This window comes from Fragaria vesca, linkage group LG7, assembly GCF_000184155.1.
Source record: "Fragaria vesca subsp. vesca linkage group LG7, FraVesHawaii_1.0, whole genome shotgun sequence".
Lineage (NCBI taxonomy): Eukaryota > Viridiplantae > Streptophyta > Magnoliopsida > Rosales > Rosaceae > Fragaria > Fragaria vesca.
Genome location: NC_020497.1, coordinates 13,873,565 through 13,892,471, shown reverse-complemented (window position 1 = coordinate 13,892,471; position 18,907 = coordinate 13,873,565). Strand labels below are relative to the sequence as shown.

General features: G+C 37.7%; 3 protein-coding genes across 3 annotated transcripts; 2 read left to right on the top strand and 1 right to left on the bottom strand.

Moving 5' to 3' along the window:
• Positions 1 to 4,408: 4,408 nt before the first annotated feature.
• Positions 4,409 to 10,042, bottom strand: LOC101315091 (tRNA (guanine-N(7)-)-methyltransferase-like). The gene is made up of 8 exons (XM_004307242.1): positions 9,788 to 10,042; positions 9,618 to 9,674; positions 9,415 to 9,490; positions 7,244 to 7,323; positions 7,048 to 7,097; positions 6,845 to 6,929; positions 6,637 to 6,735; positions 4,409 to 4,813 (listed from the first exon to the last, which is right to left on the bottom strand). Exons 1-8 carry the CDS (start codon positions 10,040 to 10,042, stop codon positions 4,583 to 4,585), a joined length of 933 nt encoding a protein of 310 aa, XP_004307290.1. The 3' UTR covers positions 4,409 to 4,582.
• Positions 10,043 to 10,257: 215 nt separating this feature from the next.
• Positions 10,258 to 13,299, top strand: LOC101314794. Its single transcript, XM_004307241.1, has 7 exons — positions 10,258 to 10,382; positions 10,501 to 10,673; positions 10,759 to 10,811; positions 11,712 to 11,826; positions 12,004 to 12,126; positions 12,604 to 12,775; positions 12,952 to 13,299. Exons 1-7 carry the CDS (start codon positions 10,281 to 10,283, stop codon positions 13,135 to 13,137), a joined length of 924 nt encoding a protein of 307 aa, XP_004307289.1. The 5' UTR covers positions 10,258 to 10,280; the 3' UTR covers positions 13,138 to 13,299.
• Positions 13,300 to 15,636: 2,337 nt separating this feature from the next.
• LOC101300864 (pentatricopeptide repeat-containing protein At5g16420, mitochondrial-like) lies at positions 15,637 to 17,157 on the top strand (the record flags this gene model as incomplete). The annotated part of the gene is made up of 1 exon (XM_004308680.1): positions 15,637 to 17,157. A coding segment is annotated over one exon (1,521 nt), but the record flags the coding sequence as incomplete, so codon positions are not given.
• Positions 17,158 to 18,907: the final 1,750 nt, after the last annotated feature.

The window sequence follows — 18,907 nt, the reverse complement described above, 5'->3', positions numbered from 1 at the left end:
TGGGTGGGTGGGTTGGTGAATAGGCCTTTTTGAATTTTCGTTAACTTCTGTAACTGAGGATAGCAATTACTTGTGCTATCTCAGATTCATAAGATACGAGTTTGCAGAAAGTAAATTGTAGCAAATAAAGAAACAACACAAGGATGTTTTTTACTCGTAGAAACCCTGAATGCAGGGAGAAAAACTGCGTGTCTCTAACTCTTGAAAAACAAAAACTTTCCACTAAGTTGAAGTAACTTCTTACAAGAATAATAGTTCTAGTGATACACTACCACAGTGCTATTCTTCCTAGTCCCAAACTAGTCTAGACCTATTCCCTCTCTTGTTTCTAAGTACTTACAACATGGAACACTTTTTAGAAGCCTTGTTCGTGAATTCAGCTAACCATTAGCAGATTCAACCTTGAACACTTCTTGGGTTGGTTACACTACACATCCCTCATGGTATGCAACATGATATGAGTTGATGAAAGAAGTTTTGAGTTCAAGCTCTAAGGTTTACAGTCACGAAGAAGACTTAGAGCAACATGAACAATGCAAGCTAAAAACTAGACTCAACAATGAATACGCAATAAGACAATTTTCAACAACCATTGAGCAAAGCCAAAACTATAGATATATATAGGCAGACAAGGAATCAAAGATGATGCAAGCTGACCTCAACATGTTTCAGAAAGGTTTGGACAGAAGTGTTTGGCTCCCATACTGAAAGTGATGTAACCAAATGGAGAGTTGACACAAGCAACCTCAATAAGACAAAGATACATTTCCTAAAACATGAACGATTCAAAACAAGGAGCAAAGAGGTTTCAAACCCTCTTACTCAGTCCATTAGTGGACTTTGACACAGCCGATAGCGACTGGTTTTGAATCACACAGGGACCAGCTTTGTATTGGATAATGTATCATGAAATCCAAGCTGGAGCCTTGAGCATCAAACCATTTGGTTACGGGTTGGCATAACAAAAGATCTCAATCCTTAGACTGGTTTGAGCGCCAAGGCACTTCCCACCAACACAGTTGTCCATTTGAATTTGAAAATCAACAAAGACCTAATTAACTAATATAACAAGTTTTTTGAAAATCAGGACAACAAAAGACTCAGCACAAGGATAGCAAGCGAAGCTGTTAACCTCTGTGAAAAACAGTGATATGCAGATGCATGTTTTACCTGAAACCATAAGGGATGTTAGTGACACTTGTTCTTGTTCAGTTGCCAATATCTCAAGGTGTTTTGCAGGATAAATGCCAACTATCCTCATACCTTCACGAATGAATATATTGCTTCTCATACTTGTCTAATTCGAGCTTGTGGACTGTGTAGGTTGAACGAAAATCACACCAGATTCAGGAACTCCGTCGCCAAGCTGAGGCCCAGGTAACTATTTATATAAAGTAGAAGAAATGTATTGGGCATCTAGTTTTCATCGAATTCTGATATTTTGGTGTGTTTTTTTCCAATGCTTGCATGTGAGAAGGCAAACATGCAAGATCTGTCGTCTTCTAGCAGAAGACCTGAAGACATTCCTGCGGTTCTGCATGTTATATATATCCGAAAAATATTTAGGAGTAACAAGCTTTAGGAGTTTTGAGACTCGTACGTTTACTGCGAATTTCTTTACACATTCGACTAGGCTTATAAGTTAGGGGGCTGAAAACATATTGTTGGTGGAGGACTGGGGAAGTATATGTAACAGTGACATGAGGGAGTTGGACGCCATGGCTGCTATTCTTATTTAGCATAAGTACTAGATAATAGGTTCGGTGAACTCATTCTAAATGTAGTGAGCAACCGTTATGAATTGTAGAACTCATAAGTACTAGCCATTCCCCATGGCTACCAATACTTATTCTTAAAGCCAGAAACATTGAAAGTGCTAAACTAGTACTTACGTAACTTGTTGGAAAGAACCCGGTGAAGCTTACATTCAATCACATAAGAACCCAGCCAGGGAGCTCCTTTCCAGGACTACAAGTCTAAAAGAACATCTAAACATCACTGAAGAGTCTCACTATAATTTATCAGCACGACCATCAGACTGGTTGTTCAGCCTGAATGTTGATAATGAAAGATCAAGACTAAATCATCCAACAGAAAATGTTGTAGACTTAAACGTAAACTCAACATGGGGTAAGTCAGCAATCAGATCAGTATCAACTAACGAAACCAAAATTATTTATGGTGGCTAAATTTATGAGACCGGCCATATATATTAATGTTATTAGGTCACTCTACTTCTCTTGGCAGTAATCAAATTTAGAAAGAGAGTGAAAGAGTTGCATGCAGCCATGCATTTTGTTAATGGGAAGCTTTAATTTGAGCCTCTTTAGAATGAAGTTAAGTGGTAAACATGAAGCTAGTCATGAATGCAAATACAGAACTCCAGTACCAAACACACAGCTTGCATTGAGAGCTCACAAAAAATATTTTGTGCCACTCTCACTATCAATTCAGAGGTTCTAGACCATAGAAAAGTAAATAAAATTAGAAGTTCCTTACAAATGCATTTTGATTAGTAAACAGGAATCTCTAAGAAAACAAAGAGTAAAAATGGATACTTAGCACATTGAGTCGTCTGTGCCAAATCCAGATCGAATTCATAGCTAATCAATAGTTCCTCATTAAGCTATGACCAGCTGCTAGAAGAAACAACATGAAACAATGCAAGGGAAAAACTAATGGTCTGCATGTTTTCACTTTCATGTAACTGTTAAGTACATGAAATAATTCTAGGAAACAGAAATGCCCTCAAGTAATTCTGCAGAAATAACCACACAAAAAATAAACGTCTTAAAGAGAGATCAATATGCTGTAACAAATTTTAGTATTTGTTACACATTAGAAACATTAACAGAACACCTTGTGTTTGTGATGAGGGTTACATGAAAATTTATTACCAAATGTCGAATTCAGCTATTTGGCCATACTAAACTATGAAAGGGAAGCAATTGTTTCTTTTTACTCAAAATTATGTGCATCTCTCATACAAGTATTCTTCCCAGAAGATATAAGCACTCAATATTTACAACCGTTATTTTGCATTACCGCTTGAACATGCATAACCATACATTGGAAGAAAATAGGACTTTCATTTCTTCCTTGTTACCTTCTCAAAAACTAGGTTCTGCCATCTTGTTTTTGCTTATCTAATGACAATCCTACCCACCTATATGAACAACCATCTGCAGTATTCATCAATCTGCTTCCTCAATCCCTGGATCTTAATAATAATATTGTACAGTGAGAATTTTACATGCATAACTGATGTACTAGTGATAATATGAAAAATCTAAATTCATGAGAATTGGGTTTTATCAATCTTTAGTCTTTTCTGCCCTTATAGAACTTGAACAACACAATTCCAGTATAATGTATAGTGCCTGTTTCATAATGCAAGACAGCATCAAGTTACACTTTGAGACAAAAACTACAGGCCAAACTGCCAAAGTACAAGGAGTGTTCCTATTTCATGTTTGGTGATTATTTAAAAATCTAGGAAAAAGGGGTGCACATCTATCGTTTATATGTTACTAAGTATCCATCCTAGTTCATAAAATAAGCTTGTAAAGAGAGGGAGGCAGCAGTCTGTAGCTGCCGTTTTACACTACACCTTTCAATCCGTAATCCTAAGATGTTCATCAAACTCATTACATGATCTTGTCAGTAAGCTGAAGCAGCTTTCTGTATGCAGAATTATGTGTGGCATTTCAATAAGGCCAAGAGAAGAAAACACAGAAACTAAATTGAGAGTTCCATCACTGCAACAACAATCGACACTGTGAACCTCCTAGAACAGTATGGTATTGCTAGCAACACAATGCTATAGAGTATGTTTCTCCATTATAGTTCGACTAATGGTGATGCTGATGATTATCATATTATTAGGTACTTGCTTTGGCCACCTCCAAAAGGGTCTCAGCAAGTGATCTTGACGTTCTCTCTGATTATATACTGCCTTCTGCTGTTAATGCTACCTATTCTCTCTGCATCTGGTAGTCTAGCTCCATCAAAGCTCCATCAATTTTGATTTATGCCACGTGGAACCTGATATAAGTTATGGTTCCAGCCTAGCCTGCACTCCATTTCGAGCTGAACAAGCATTAGCATTGCCTAACTCATCCGTGCATGTCAAATTCCCAACTGATATGACTCAGATTTCACTATATGGAGTTTCTATGACCAGATCTCACACGTCTTAGCTTTTCAATCCAGACATCAGCATGCTTGACCATCTACTTGAGGGAAAAAATTAAACATTCCTAATTTGAGGAATGAATGAGGAATTGAATTTACATCACCTTAATCAGAATAACTTTCGAGTGTATCGATTAGCCGAAGAGTTTATCTGCCGTATTTCCAGTCCCAAATAATCACAACTAAGTTTCTTTTAGTAGGGCATACGAGTCTCTATTGCTGTATGTGCTAACTGCTAAGTGGTTTGCCAGAGAGTTTTGTGCTACTTGTGATATATCACAGGACTTGATCAAAAACAGATCATGACCAATGTCTATCAAAAACCGTTGACTTGATTCTGAATTACATTTCACATTCCAAAAAACCATACTCTACAAATCAATCTCTATCAAAAACAGTTGACTTGCTTCTGGTACACTCTCCTGTAAATTTTTGCCCCTTCAAATTCAGCATGAATTTCTCTTTCCGTCCTTATTCCCATTGGATTGCTCAACAACCATCCCTCACTGTCACTCAACACGCTGGAGTCAATTTCATCTATGTGCTTCAGAACATGCACAGAATCAAATTGGTTTCTCATCTCAAGTGCCACCTCATGTACATCTGACTGTATAAACACCTGCACAAACACAATATAATATTTATCACTGAAGTCTGCAGTTGAGTTAATGACACAATCACACAAAGATACATTTCTTCAACACACCTTACTGGATGTGAAATCAAAATCACTGATACTTTGAAAGAGATCATGTAAAATTTATGCACTTTGACTAGTATGACTTTGAGATTGACTTTGAGATTCATGTGTGTTTTCTTATTATTATTTGCTTTCTAATAAATAGAGCCTGACTATTATCATTCTCTATTCAAGAAACTAAATTGGTTGGTTCACCAGGGGACGGTCATCACATTGAAGGATGAGTTACTAAAGGCCTAATTGTAATCCCTTGTACAATGGAAAATAACACAACAAAATTAATGAGGCTCAATACACACACCGTCACGCACCGCCTGTAAACAACACGTTCAACACCACAATATCCCAATGAAATCCCTGCACTAGCACCTCCTAGTCCTTGTAAGGGGATGACGTCATTTCACATGATATAGAAAATGACTAGTCTCCAACGGTTACAATTGATTTTATTGAAATGAAACTCAAGTAACATAAAACCATGTCAGATTAGGCTTGCAACTTGTACTTTAATAGACCTAGCAAGTTAGGATTAAGTGGAAATGGGCTTTGAACTTTTCAGATATGAAAAAGTTAAAAGTATATTCCATCTAATATCATAGGTTTTCTATGGATTAATGAAATTCTCATTTGACCAAAAAAAAAAAACTTGCTGTACACAATCTGCACACATAATTTGGTTACAAGTCCCTGATCGTTTGACTGATGACAAATGGTATAAGATATTGGTGCAATGGTCTCATGTGCTCAGAGGTACTACAACAGAATTTGGTTTGGATATGATAAGTATGTCAGATATTTGGTAAAACTATTGATGACGCCAAATATTTGAACAATACTGTAATACTCAAGTTTTGTTTGTGGATAGTGTAAGCATGTAATGAGATACACATCAGTCATGAAAATATTTAATATTCACTCTAGAGGACTTCTTTGATAGAACCAATAATTGTATTCTCCTCTCTCTTCTAAGAATTCAGACTTATTTGCTTTCACTTCATTCTGGGTTGGGAAGATTAAATCCTAAAGACCTCCCAAACCCAGCCTAAACATTGCACCTGAACCATGCAATTGTGTCCACTTCAGAAACATTTATCCATATAAAAGGTTGTATTCCTTTTGACCATTTGATTTATGCATGACAAATAGGATCTAACTAAGGTACTTATATAGCAGCATGAAGGTGAGAAACAATCATAAATCATAACAAAAGGAAAAATTTAAATTAGATAAATGTGCTACAGTAGCTCAGCTGCTCCCTACATCAAAGTTATGGGTATCGACAGATATTTCAAGATTTCAATACTAATGAATCTAGAACTTGTAAAAGTCTTGCCTTTGAGCATAACGGATGCACGTTAGCGCAAGGACTTTAACACAGCTCAATCCTTTCTTCATTCTATAGCAAGGGGCCTTTTTTGCAAGATGCCGGGTGATTAAACTTGGCAACTTTTTACCTATTGAGGTTATTGTTGTTTTTCTTTCTGTTTCTTTTTTCTATTCCTTTGAAGAAAGAATTTTCCATTAAAACTCAAAGAAAACAGTACAACTACAATATCAGTGGACGTCAACAATAAAACAAGCAATAATAAAACAGAAGTGGAGCGCTGCATATCCAAACTCGGAACTAGAAGACTCACAAGTAACAGATAGCCTTCCAGACCAAGACAAGGAAAAGACCTAATGATCACTTTTCATAAAATTGGAGATGTGTCATTATTTTTCATAATGTACAGTTGACAAACCTGTGCGCTGGGAGCCAAGTTATGCACAATGGAATCTACTAAAGGCTTCTGTACAACCCGTCTCTTGTGATGCTTTCTCTTAAAATACGGATCTGGGCACTGCATATAAACATGAGCAAAGAACTCATTAAATAATGGTATCAAACATTTTTGGACTCTACATAAATAGGGTCGTCCTTAATTGTTTCAGTGTGATAGGTGAACTCACCAGGATTGAAACAAGCATCAGTGGTCCAGGGTAGGAAGAGACTAGTTGATTAAAAGAAGTTGTGGCATTCGCATACATAAAATGTCTGCATTGAATTAAATATAATATGTTAGTAGATAACAAATAATATACAAAAGATTTCAACATTTAATTTGATCAAGGGACCTCACATATTGTTCTCGAAAAAAGAAAAGGGACCTCACATATTACTAAGACTGAGCTCTTTAACCCAAACATCAGCACGTTTGACAAGCTGCGGCAGGAAAAATAAAACAGTACATTAGTACCTTTGAACGATGTGGTATTATTGTCTTAAAACAAGGAGGAATTAGGACCAAGTAGTTATACATCAACTTAATCAGAAGTGTATCAAAATGAACTCAAGGAGTTTTTCCATACTTTCTGCCGTATTTCCAGTCCCAAATGATTCCTCAAAACCAAGTTTCTTTTCGCCAGCCACATGAGAAATCTACCACTACCTGATAATATTACATAGTTAGATCAATAACTCATAACTGAAGGAAAACAAGTACTCTCTTTCTCTCTAACAAGGATGACATTAAGAAACTTTGAACATCAAACAAAATATTCTACATCTATAATATGAACAAAGACGAATTACACAAAACATGCAAAAGAGACCGGCATCTTTACTTGGTTTTGCCGTATTAAACAGAAGGACATACACATTATCATAAAATTTAACCAAGGATACATAAGTAATAATATTTCGGTAACTGTACAGACACAGTTTCATACTATTATCTTTTCGGAGGCATGATTCATTATTAAATAGATAAGATAAATTTATATAATTGATCTGTAGCAGGTCCACAACAGAACAAGAACAAGAAAAAGAAAGTGCATTAGCAATAGGGTTCGGACACATCAGCCCAAGAAACAATAACCCTAGCACACTGGTGCCACTAATCTAGCAAAATATGAGAAATAGTATTGTCTCTGAAAGCAGCCGACACAGAAGACCATATAGAACAGAATATTACTCTCCCAAAAGTTCCTCAACCGATGTACCTATATAAATCCTTCTATATCTTTCCACCCAGAGCAACCAAATGACAGCCAGCACACTCCAATCCCCAAGAACTTTTGCCTTTTTCCCCCAGCCAAAAGCAATAAAAAAGGGAAAAGACTCCCTGCTGCAGTCCCAACTCTCTCCAGCCTCCCTTATAACTTCTTAAGTGGAACAGAAGCAACTTGAAAATGCAGAGAAACATGATTGACACTATCCCTTCACTTGACGTACGACACCAACTAGCCTAAGACCTTGACGTTTGGTGAAGCATAGCTTGCAAAATAAAATTTGCAGGACAGAACATTGTTTTGAAAGGTCAGCAATCAGAAATCTGTGAAAGGAGTTACAGGAGAAGGAACCAGAAAATACCAGCTTCCATCTCCCGTCATCCAATATTGAACCCACCAAGCTGACTCTATCAAACAAAACCAGCAACCGTGATAGGTCCCTTACCTCATTGTTTACATTTCGTCTAAATCTACCAAAATTCTGAAACTTAGCTTATACAGTTCTTATTTACTTAAATATAAGCTTAGAATGAGAGAGAGAGAGAGAGAGAGAGAGAGAGAGTCTAAACAAACCCAAAACTGATACAGGTAGCAAGAGAAAAGACAACAACATACCACAACACAAAGCATAATTCGAAGAATAAAAAAAATACAGCTTGTAAGGAACAATTGCTGAAGTTCTCTACTTTTGAGATAATGGCCAACCCACGGCCATATAAAGGCAGTATTCCTTTCTGTATATAAAAGATTGGTGAATGAGTAGTATATCACCCTTAACATGATTTAATTACTTTTAACTATAACCTCAATGACACCTCTGTTATAAAGAACTAACTAGTATTTTGACATAATTCACTATTTCCGCTAAAGGATTCATACTACATGATCAATAATTCAAGATGTGATGATGCGGTGTGCTACATGGTCTGTCATTAAGTTTTGTGCTATATGATTTGCCATTAAGTTTTGTGCTACTTGTGATACACACACAGGATGGGAGTGAATTTGGAGTAAAATTAGCATTCTTCCCAAAACTACCGACTTTATATCTAAGAGTTGATCATCTTTATCAATAAAGTCCGACGGCTTACATAAATATTCCACAAGTGCTAAAAACAACAAAGTAAGTCTCCAACAGATCTGTCATATTACTACAAATTCATAATATGGTTAATCAAGAGCTGTGGATCATGACAGTCAAGGCATCTATTAGAATCCCCCATATCGACTCATACATTAAACAGATCATATAAAGTCATTTACCCTAATTCCAACTTCTTTACATAGATATACAAATGTTGAACCTGAGCACATTAATGTCACACAGTTGAAGGTTCAAAAGTTCAAGTGTTCAACGGCTACCAGATTCAAACTAACGACCTATAAAATCCCCAAAAAATTGCCGATTCTCGTTTGCGAAATTGTGATTCTTGTCATTATATTAAATAACCAAAATGTAGACAAAATACTAGTTGCTCATAATCAAGAAGCACTACGACTACAGCCACAGATAAACATGAGAACCGTACCACTTCCAATGTCCACCATGAGAGGCAATGTTGGGTCCTTGAATACTTGATTCCAATCAGGTACTTCCACAGGTACCTACCCAATCAACAAAAAAGGGATTATTAATCCTTCAATAGGTAACTATTATCGAAAATCACATTAGAACTATCATAAAAAAATAAAAATAAAAAATAAAAAAAAAACAACCCTGAAAGTCACATACAGCTAAAGAAGAGCTAAGAGGGTTCACATGTTGCCTAATTCTCACATGACCCAGTTCCTGCAATTCAAAAACAACAATCCAACAGCAACAAAAATATGAGCTTTACTTCAAAGATGTAAACTTTCTATCCTATCAACAACATTAAGCACTGTACAAACAAAAACAGAGACCTGGGTAACATTGTGGCTGAGATTAAGATCAGCATATTCCAAGGCCACGAGGTCCGGGCTCCTCAGCTCTTGCTCCTTAAACCCAGTAGCAACAGACGCCTCCACTCTTCTTCTTCTGTTTCTGTGATACTCATAAAACGGCGTCGTAACAACCCCCTTTCCAAACAGAGTAGAAAGTCCCCTTCTTTGAAATGCACCAGTACTCACACCACCACTGTAGCAGAAGTGATGACGTAAGCAGACGCAGGAACCCATTGCCTCAATCTGTAAAAACAGCTCGCTCTGTATATTTATACAAAACAGAGAAGACACCCAGCACCGTCTGATCACTATCTTATGATTCAAATAAAGATCTGACGGCTAAGTTTTACTGAGAATATAGGACACGTGTCTCTTAACTGTAAACCAGGTGACCCTCACCCTCCCATTTTTGTGACTACAAAAGCCAGCCATTGGCTTCACTTCCCACTGTTTCTTATGGTGTTAATAAAGCATGGTGATGGCTATGCTTCTGTCACCATTGAAACCCTTGGCCTGCTCCTCTCCTGCATTTTCTCAAGACCCATCATCGTATAGACCAGCTGTTGTTCTTCCAGTAATGTTTATCAATTTGCTCATCTTACTTGTTATTAAAAACTTAAGAACAAGTGTATTCACTTGCTTTTTTGGCATTTGATACATATCTTAAGGTACTAATGAGTGTTTGGTTTCAGGGTTTGGGGAACAATTCAGCTGACTACCAGAAGTTGGAGGTGACATTGAGAGGGTATGGAGTGTCCACAGTAACTGCAAAGGTGGCAAGAATTGATTGGCTAAGGAATGCCGCCGGTCTTGTGGATCCGAATTACTGGCGGGGAACTCTCAGTCCTCGACCTGTGCTGGATTGGTGTGTTCTAATTGAGTACCCTCTTGGTGTTTTGATGACTTTATTATAGGATGACTTGAATTGTAGCTTTAGTATGATTTGGCAGGTATTTGAAGAGGGTGGATGAGGCTGTAAAAGAGGCAAAGGAGCTAGCACAAGGTTTCTCAACCATATCCCTCTGTAGCTTATTGGCAATTACTAATTTTCAGATTCTAGAAATATAGACTTGAGTTGCCATCATTTGGAAATGAGTGAACCATGTTCTTCTAGACTACTTAGAATAAGATGCTAAAAGGTAACTAGTTTATTGTGTTTGGCCTCTAAGTGTTCATGATAACACCATCTCGCTTGATATTAGAATTGAGGAACTCCCAGGTACAGCTTTAAAGATGACTTAGTTTAGTATGTTTGTGGCTTATAGCTTTAGTAATAGGCAGGTGTTACCAGATTTTGCAGTACAAAGATACACTTCAGCAGCAATTTGCCCATTTCTAAGAAAGACGTGATCATTATTAGACCTTGTTAGTGGAAAACTGAACTCTGCTTTGGTTGACCAATTAATCATTTAATCCACAGATTGAACTTGTGCAATTTTTGTAAGTTTAAGAGTGATACTTGACTACTTGAGTTTGAGTTATTTGATTTACATATTCATCTTTATTGCTGATATTCTGAAGTCTCTTTATTAGTTATTCTGTACTGCATGTAACATTGAGTAGTGACCTTCCCTAGCCTTGACTTTTCGATGAGACCAAGGGAGCAAGAGAGATTGGGGGAGACAGGGAAGAGTCAAAATATATATGGGATTAGATAATGTATTCCAAAAAGCCTTGGGAAATTATTGTTCTTTCTAAAAATATGATCGTCAGTGTGGTGATGTCAAACTACAGACCATTACATTTCAACCATGTAGTTCATGTGATCTATCCTTCCCTGCTGTCGTATATCATTGTATATTAGCATTCTCCATCAAAGATAATGCTTTTATTTGCTTCATTTCTCGGAGATCTAAAGCCCTTGAATTTCTTCTATTATTATTATTATTTTTTTCCATTTTAGGTGGACCTTTATCCCTAGTTGGACATTCAGCAGGAGGATGGCTTGCGCGTCTCTACATGGAAGAATATGGGATATCAGATATTTCCTTGTTGTTGACTCTTGGAACCCCCCACCTGTAGGTTATTAATGTTTCTCATGATAAATTCTTGCTAAGAATTCTGGATCCTCTCACCGTGTCTCTGACAGGCTTCTTGCTTACTGATACATTTTATATGATCTTATATGCTTCCATCGACAAAAGCTTAATTCAAATTTCTTCCTGACATATGATTATCACCTATATTCTGTGCAGACCACCTCCGAGAGGTGTCTCTGGGGTCATTGATCAAACAAGGGGACTCCTGTATTATGTCGAAAAGAAATGCTCAAAAGCTGTTTACACTCCTGAACTGAGATATGTATGTATCGCTGGGAGGTAAAACTCAAATAGTTCCTGCTTGTTGCTCTTAGATTTTCTTCAGTTCCTATATGAATGGATATCTATATGAAACCATCTCTACTTTTGGATGTATTAATCATCTATTTCTGTAGTATACAATGTAAATAGTGTGTATTCATTGTTACTGCTCCATCAGAAGATCTTTGCAGCATTATATAAGCTAGATGAGGTAACTAAATATGCTTGACAGTACGTACACTATGCTATGGATGTCATGGCACTAACAAAATACATATAATAATACATACATGTGTGTGTATCCTATTTCAACTGATAAGAATCAAGAAGCAACAGTCTTAAGATCTTAACTGTGGTAGACCTCACAGATATTCTAATTCTAAAACACCATCAAAGGAAATGAGTGCGCTTACTTTTATATTTTCACCTGGAATTCAACAGTGGCATGAATGCAAACTGCCCCGATCTAAATGGGCATAAATTTGTAAAATACAGGTATCTCCAAGGTGCTCGCTTATTTGGCAACTCAAGTGAGAGTGTTGATTCCGCAATTCCAATGGAGAGTTTAGAACCCTCATCAGAGGTTGCTGTGATAAATGATGTGAGCATTTCAACATCAACAACGCCCACTTTGCGTGCACGCTTTGTCGGGCAAGGGTACAAGCAGGTAAAACCCATTTGTCTCAGAATTTAAGCACTTACTGATGTCATTTAGAATGGAATTGGTTGATATTCTTATGGAACTTATTGTGTTATTATCCCCTAGTCTTGTTATTCATATCATTTAAGCTGGTCTTCATGATTGCAGACTGAATTCTCATAATGCACTACCATTTTTCTCAGGTTTGCGGGCAAGCAGATGTTTGGGGTGACGGGGTTGTACCAGAAGTGTCAGCTCATCTGGAGGGTGCACTCAATATTAGCATAGATGGTGTTTACCACTCACCAGTTGGTTCAGATGATATATTGAGACCGTGGTATGGGTCACCTGCGATTGTAGAGCAATGGATACACCACCTCCTAAGCTAATGTTCCGGAGGCACTATATTATTTATTCATGTGGAGATAAACTGCCAATTCAATAACGGATCCGGCTCCTCTAAAGTGAGCAAGCCATGAAGTTAGTAAATTTCATAAAATCTCTTACCTACATCTAATCTAATGGTTCAAATATATCTATGTTAAATAAAATCATTTATTTGAAAATTTGTTCACTTATTTCTATAAAATTCGTTTTTTCTCAGAAAAAAAAACAAATAAAAAGTAGGTTGCATATCGTGATATATATCTTCATCGATATTTGATCAAGCGAATCTTCATATCTGAAATTATGAATTGATAAATAAACTTGATGATCAGCTTTGAATAGAAAAGAATGAAAAGCCTTAGTTTCATTCATTCCAAAGTGGTTTCACTGGTTTCTCTTCCCGTAGTCTCTAAACTCTAGCCTTCGTAATTTGCATTCTATATTGATTTCTGGAGATGATGGCCATGGGTTTTCCAATATAGTTGGTTTTTCTGTATATAATTGAACTGTAGGCAGCGATCGATCTACCCAATTTTTTTCCAAAGCTTTTGGTTTATAATTCGGTTAAGGTAATCACAATTGTTTTATGAATATTGCAATAATCTTATAAGCACCGATGTATTCATATGCACCATGAATCATTGCAACTTTGCTTTGCTGAAAAATCCATGGAGTTGAAGCAAACGTTTACAGAAGAGAATAAATTAAGATGAAGGTTAAATAAAAAAAATAAAAATAAAAAGAGAAATAAAGCATTTAGAGTTATTGTCAATATAGAAAAGAATTTTCAACATTTTTTTGTAATGAATTGATGCATGTGGATATTTTTGAGCCATTAGATTAGATAGAGGTTAGAGATTTTATGAAATTTACTAACTTTATGGCTTGCTCACTTTAGAGGAGCCGGATCCTTCAATAACAATTACCAAAGAATTTATTTGATGTCTGCTTAACTTGTAGGTTGTTTTAGCAGGTTATTGATGATCCTATAATTGAAATGCAGCTTAATCCCTGCATGCAGGCCATTTCCTTTAAAAGCATACTACTCCAGTATGTAATGGGAATGTAGGCATGAACTCTCTGCCTATAAATGAATCTTATGACAGATCCGTTTGTTTCAGCAGACCATATACGATTGAGTAGTTCATGTATGTGAATCATGGCAGGTTTACTTACTTGGAATGAAATTGATTATGACTTCATGAGTGGGAGAGAGGTTTGGAAACAGAATGGAATCAATATGGGGATATTCATTTCCATTGAGTTGTTTACTTACCATATGGAGTCTGAATAAAAATGAAACAAATTACGATTTTAATTACTAAAATACCTCTGAAAAAAAAAAAGGCAGTTAAACATTTGAGCCACTTTCATCGCAAATTTTCCTAAATGTTGATCTGATTTTGTTTGCTTTGTTGTCTTGATTCCTCAGTTGAGAAGTTACCTATAATTAAAAAGGCAAGAGGGAATATCTTGATCCTTTGTAATCACATGGCTACATATTCATACATATCTCGGCAGTATGTATGTGCGCGCGCTTGTTTATATTGTAATCTCATCCTTACATAACTCGCTTGTACCATGATTTGTCAATCCTATACTAGCCTTTTGAGTTGTATATCAAATTGATTAGAAGATGCAAGGGTTTTACAACAAAACTAAGACGTCATACTTCTCAAATTTTTAGTAATTCAAGATTCTATATTCAAATAAGAAGATTAAATTGTACTAGATGGATATTATCTCTAAAAGGATTAACAGCTACAATGGATTTGGGTTTTGACTGTATGGGAATACATTTTGGAGACCTAAAATCATGATTTAGACACGAGTTTCAGAAAAGTTACTCAAGAAACGAGATGTTGTTTCCTTCTTGTTGTTGTTATGCGGTGTATAATCGTATCCGACTCCGGCAAGCAAGGAACACTGAGTTACACCTATAAATAGAACGTGCTTTGGGTCTAAATGACAATTTGATAGTGCATATATCTTAGCGACCAATTTCAGCTTGCTTATCTTCGGCTTTCTTGAGTTATTGGTTTCACTAAAGAGGAGTTTGATTGATTTGTGGAGCATATGTAATCGGAAGAGATGAAGTCTCAATTTCATGATTTTCATCTCTTCATTTCAGTTATTTGTATACTTTACTCACGAAAATATATTTAGGCAGCGCATAGGTCAACTAGATATGCGCTTTTGTTTTCTACATTTGTGCACTATGCTTATACGACAATTGTTGTGTCGGGTATCTATTTATGTTATTAATGCAATTACTTCATTAACAAAAAAAAAAAAAATCCACCTTTCTCACCAAGTTACCGTTCACATTTCTGTTGCACATGACCGTTAAGGCCTTTGGCATACAAATCTTCCCAAGTTCCAAACACACCTAGTCCACAGTCCACACCATGCTGCTGCTTCGCCGGAGCCTCTCCCCCAAACCCTTCTCTGTCTCAATCACCGCCGTCCCCTTCTCCTCCTCCTCCTCAGCCGTTGATCTCCTCCTCCTCCCCTCCTCCTCCTACACCGTCACCCCTCCGATCCCAAACTGGCCCCACCACCTCCACCCAAAGCGCCTCATCTCCCTCATCACCCGCGAACCCAACCTCGACCTCGCCCTCCGAATCTTCCACCACGCCTCCCAACACCACCCTGGTTTCCGCCATAATTACCACACCTACCACTCCCTCATCCTCCGCCTCCTCCGCTCCCGCGCCCTCCACCTCATCGACCCCCTCCTCTCCGACCTCCTCCGCTCCCGCCTCCGCTGCCACGAGGACCTCTTCGTCTCCCTCATCCGCCACTACGGCGTCGTTTCCCGCCCCAACCTCGCCTTCAAGACCTTCCTCTCCATCCCCAAATTCCGCGCCGAACGATCCGTCCGGTCCTTGAACGCCTTGCTCAACGCTCTGGTGCAGAATCGCAGCTGCGATTTAGTCCATTCGGTGTTTCGAAGCTCTAAGGAGAGATTCGGAGTTTCGCCGAATGTGTCTAGTTGCAATATCCTCATCAAGGCATTGTGCAAAAGAAATGATCTGGAGACTGCACGCCAGGTGCTCGACGAAATGCCTGCGATGGGATTTGTGCCCAATGTGGTGAGTTTCACCACCATTTTAGGGGGATACGTGTCGCGGCGAGATATGGTTGGTGCCAAGAGAGTTTTTGGTGAGATTTTGGACAGAGGGTGGTGTCCTGATGCGACCACGTATACTGTGTTGATGGATGGATATGTGAAGGAGGGGAAGCTGGTGGAGGCTGTTAAGGTTATGGATGAGATGGAGGATAATGGAGTCGGCGCGAATGAGGTTACTTATGGGGTTATGATTGAAGGTTATTGTAAGGGGAGGAAGGGGGGCGAAGCGGTTAATTTGCTTAATGATATGGTGGATAAGAGATATGTGCCATGCTCGGCGCTATGTTGCAAGGTGGTTGATGTTCTGTGTTGCCAAGGGAAGGTGGAGAATGCTTGCGAGCTGTGGAGGAGGCTTTTGAAGAAGAATTGCATGCCGGATAATGCTGTGTTGGGGACACTGATATACTGGCTTTGTAAGAAGGGGAAAGTATGGGAAGCCAGGAAATTGTTTGATCAGTTTGAGACGAGTGAGCCTCCGGATGTGATGACTTACAACGTTCTTATTTCAGGAATGTGTGAAGCGGGGGAGTTGTGTGAGGCAGGGAGGTTGTGGGATGATATGGTAGAGAAAGGATATACTCCAAATTCTTTTACGTATAATGTATTGATCAAAGGATTCTGTAAGATTAAGAAAGCGACTGAGGGGATTAGGATTTTGGATGAGATGTTAGAAAAAGGCTGTTTGCCAAACAAGTCTACTTATGCTATGTTAATGGAGGGGCTCTGTGACTCGGGAGAGGAAGCTGAAATTAATAGATTAATATCTATGGCAATGTCAAGTGGACACGTTGACAGTGATTCCTGGGATCTTTTCCTTACTAAGGTTGTTTGTGATTTGGATTCTGGGGAAAGTGTTCTAAACAGAATACTACAGGAGAATCCTTTTTAGAGCCCCAGGCCTTGTGGCCGTGGAATAAGCTGACCTTCATCTCACCCACAATGTTTCTCAGGTTGGTATTCCATTATTCTTTCCACTCTCTTACGTTTTGGGAAGAAATAAATGTTTGTTTACACTTTGTTTGTTATTAACCTCTTTAGCTTTATGTGGCTGTAAGGGCTGGTGTTCTTCTTTTTCACTCTTAGATGTACAATAGAGTTTGTTAGCTACACTTGATAAAAGTTATTATCACAATTGTTACTTCCTGATGCTTAATAATCTGTTTCCTTTTCTTTTTTTTAAGGGGTAGGTGGCAGGAAAAGTACCTAATTGAAATCTAGGCTTCCAGGGACCCAAGATGGGCACTGATGGTGGATATTGGAAGGGGTACCACTCTTATCCCTATACTATCCAGCAATTTCTTGGGTATTATGTAATGTGTTCATCGAAATTCGCTAGTCTCTGAACTATGAAACCTTGAGGCTGTGTGCCATGTATGTGCTCACATTGTGGTTTGTTTATCTAGGTAAAGAAGAAGTTGGAATTCAGTTAGCTGCTTTTTAATGTATGAATCAATATGGATGATGATTCTATTAGCTACCTTGACTGTCATGATCCACAGCTCTTGATTAACTATATCATGAATTAGTAAACACAAATAACAGATCTGTTGGACACTTACTTCCTTTTTAAGTTCTAGATTAGACTATAGTATAAAGATCTTGAAAACATAGATTTGAATGCCCAACAACTTGGCCTCAAGTTTTTGCATGGTTTTTCATATAAGCCTACGCAAGGGTTGAGTTAATGATGTAGGGAGCAGCCAAGCAGCTTCTTAACTTTTCTGTCATAGAACTATGTTGTTTGGTCTTGGTTATTACTTAGGTGGATTCTATTATCGTTGCATGGATCGAAGACGGCTCTTTCTTCCTATTTTGTTATAGCCTTATCTAAAATTGACACAAAGATATGACTAATCTAAAGTTTTAGGGGTGGCTGGGGTTAGGATCAAATGTTCTCTTTTATTTGGTTGATGTTCTAGGATCAAATGTACCAACCCCCAATAAGGAAAAATAAGCAGTTAAGACTGACACAGTTAGGAGAGAGGGGATCAAGAAACTGTTTGTTCGATCTTCTATCATGAGTATTACTTTCTCATCCTTATTTACATCAAGTGTTGGTGGGTTGTGCAGCTTTGTTTTCTCATAAATGATGTAAGACTGATACATGTAATTTTCATATCTGGATCTCTGGCGCTGGAATAAGGTCACAGTGTAGATTCTTATTGGTGTTGTAGTTATGTAAACATTCAGAAAGAAGATGGGATGTTTTTCGTGTTAGTGATTAACCAATTGGCGGCATATTACTATTCCAGATAGTTAAACTTGTGGATGCAATTTGCTAAGTTAATTTTCCGAAAGATTGTTTTTCTTTATTCTGTGATTCGCTGTAGATTTTTGCAGAATCATCACAAGAGATGATAAATGCTCATGATGCTTTAAGCTCTCACCGTTAAATAAAGGACTGTTCTCTTGTTCAGCAGCCCTTCTTCTTCTCCCTTTTTTTTTTTTTTTTGAAGAAACCTCAGCAGCCTTTTAACTCGCTGTAAAGCATGTGATCAAGTCTATAATTGGTATATGACAATAATTCCATCTAGCCAAGATGAAGTCCTAATAAGTCAGAATCTGAAGCTAACTTTGGCGATGGTTCTCAGGTTTGCGAACAATGGAAGAGTCTCGAAACATGAATTTGCAGGCATCTT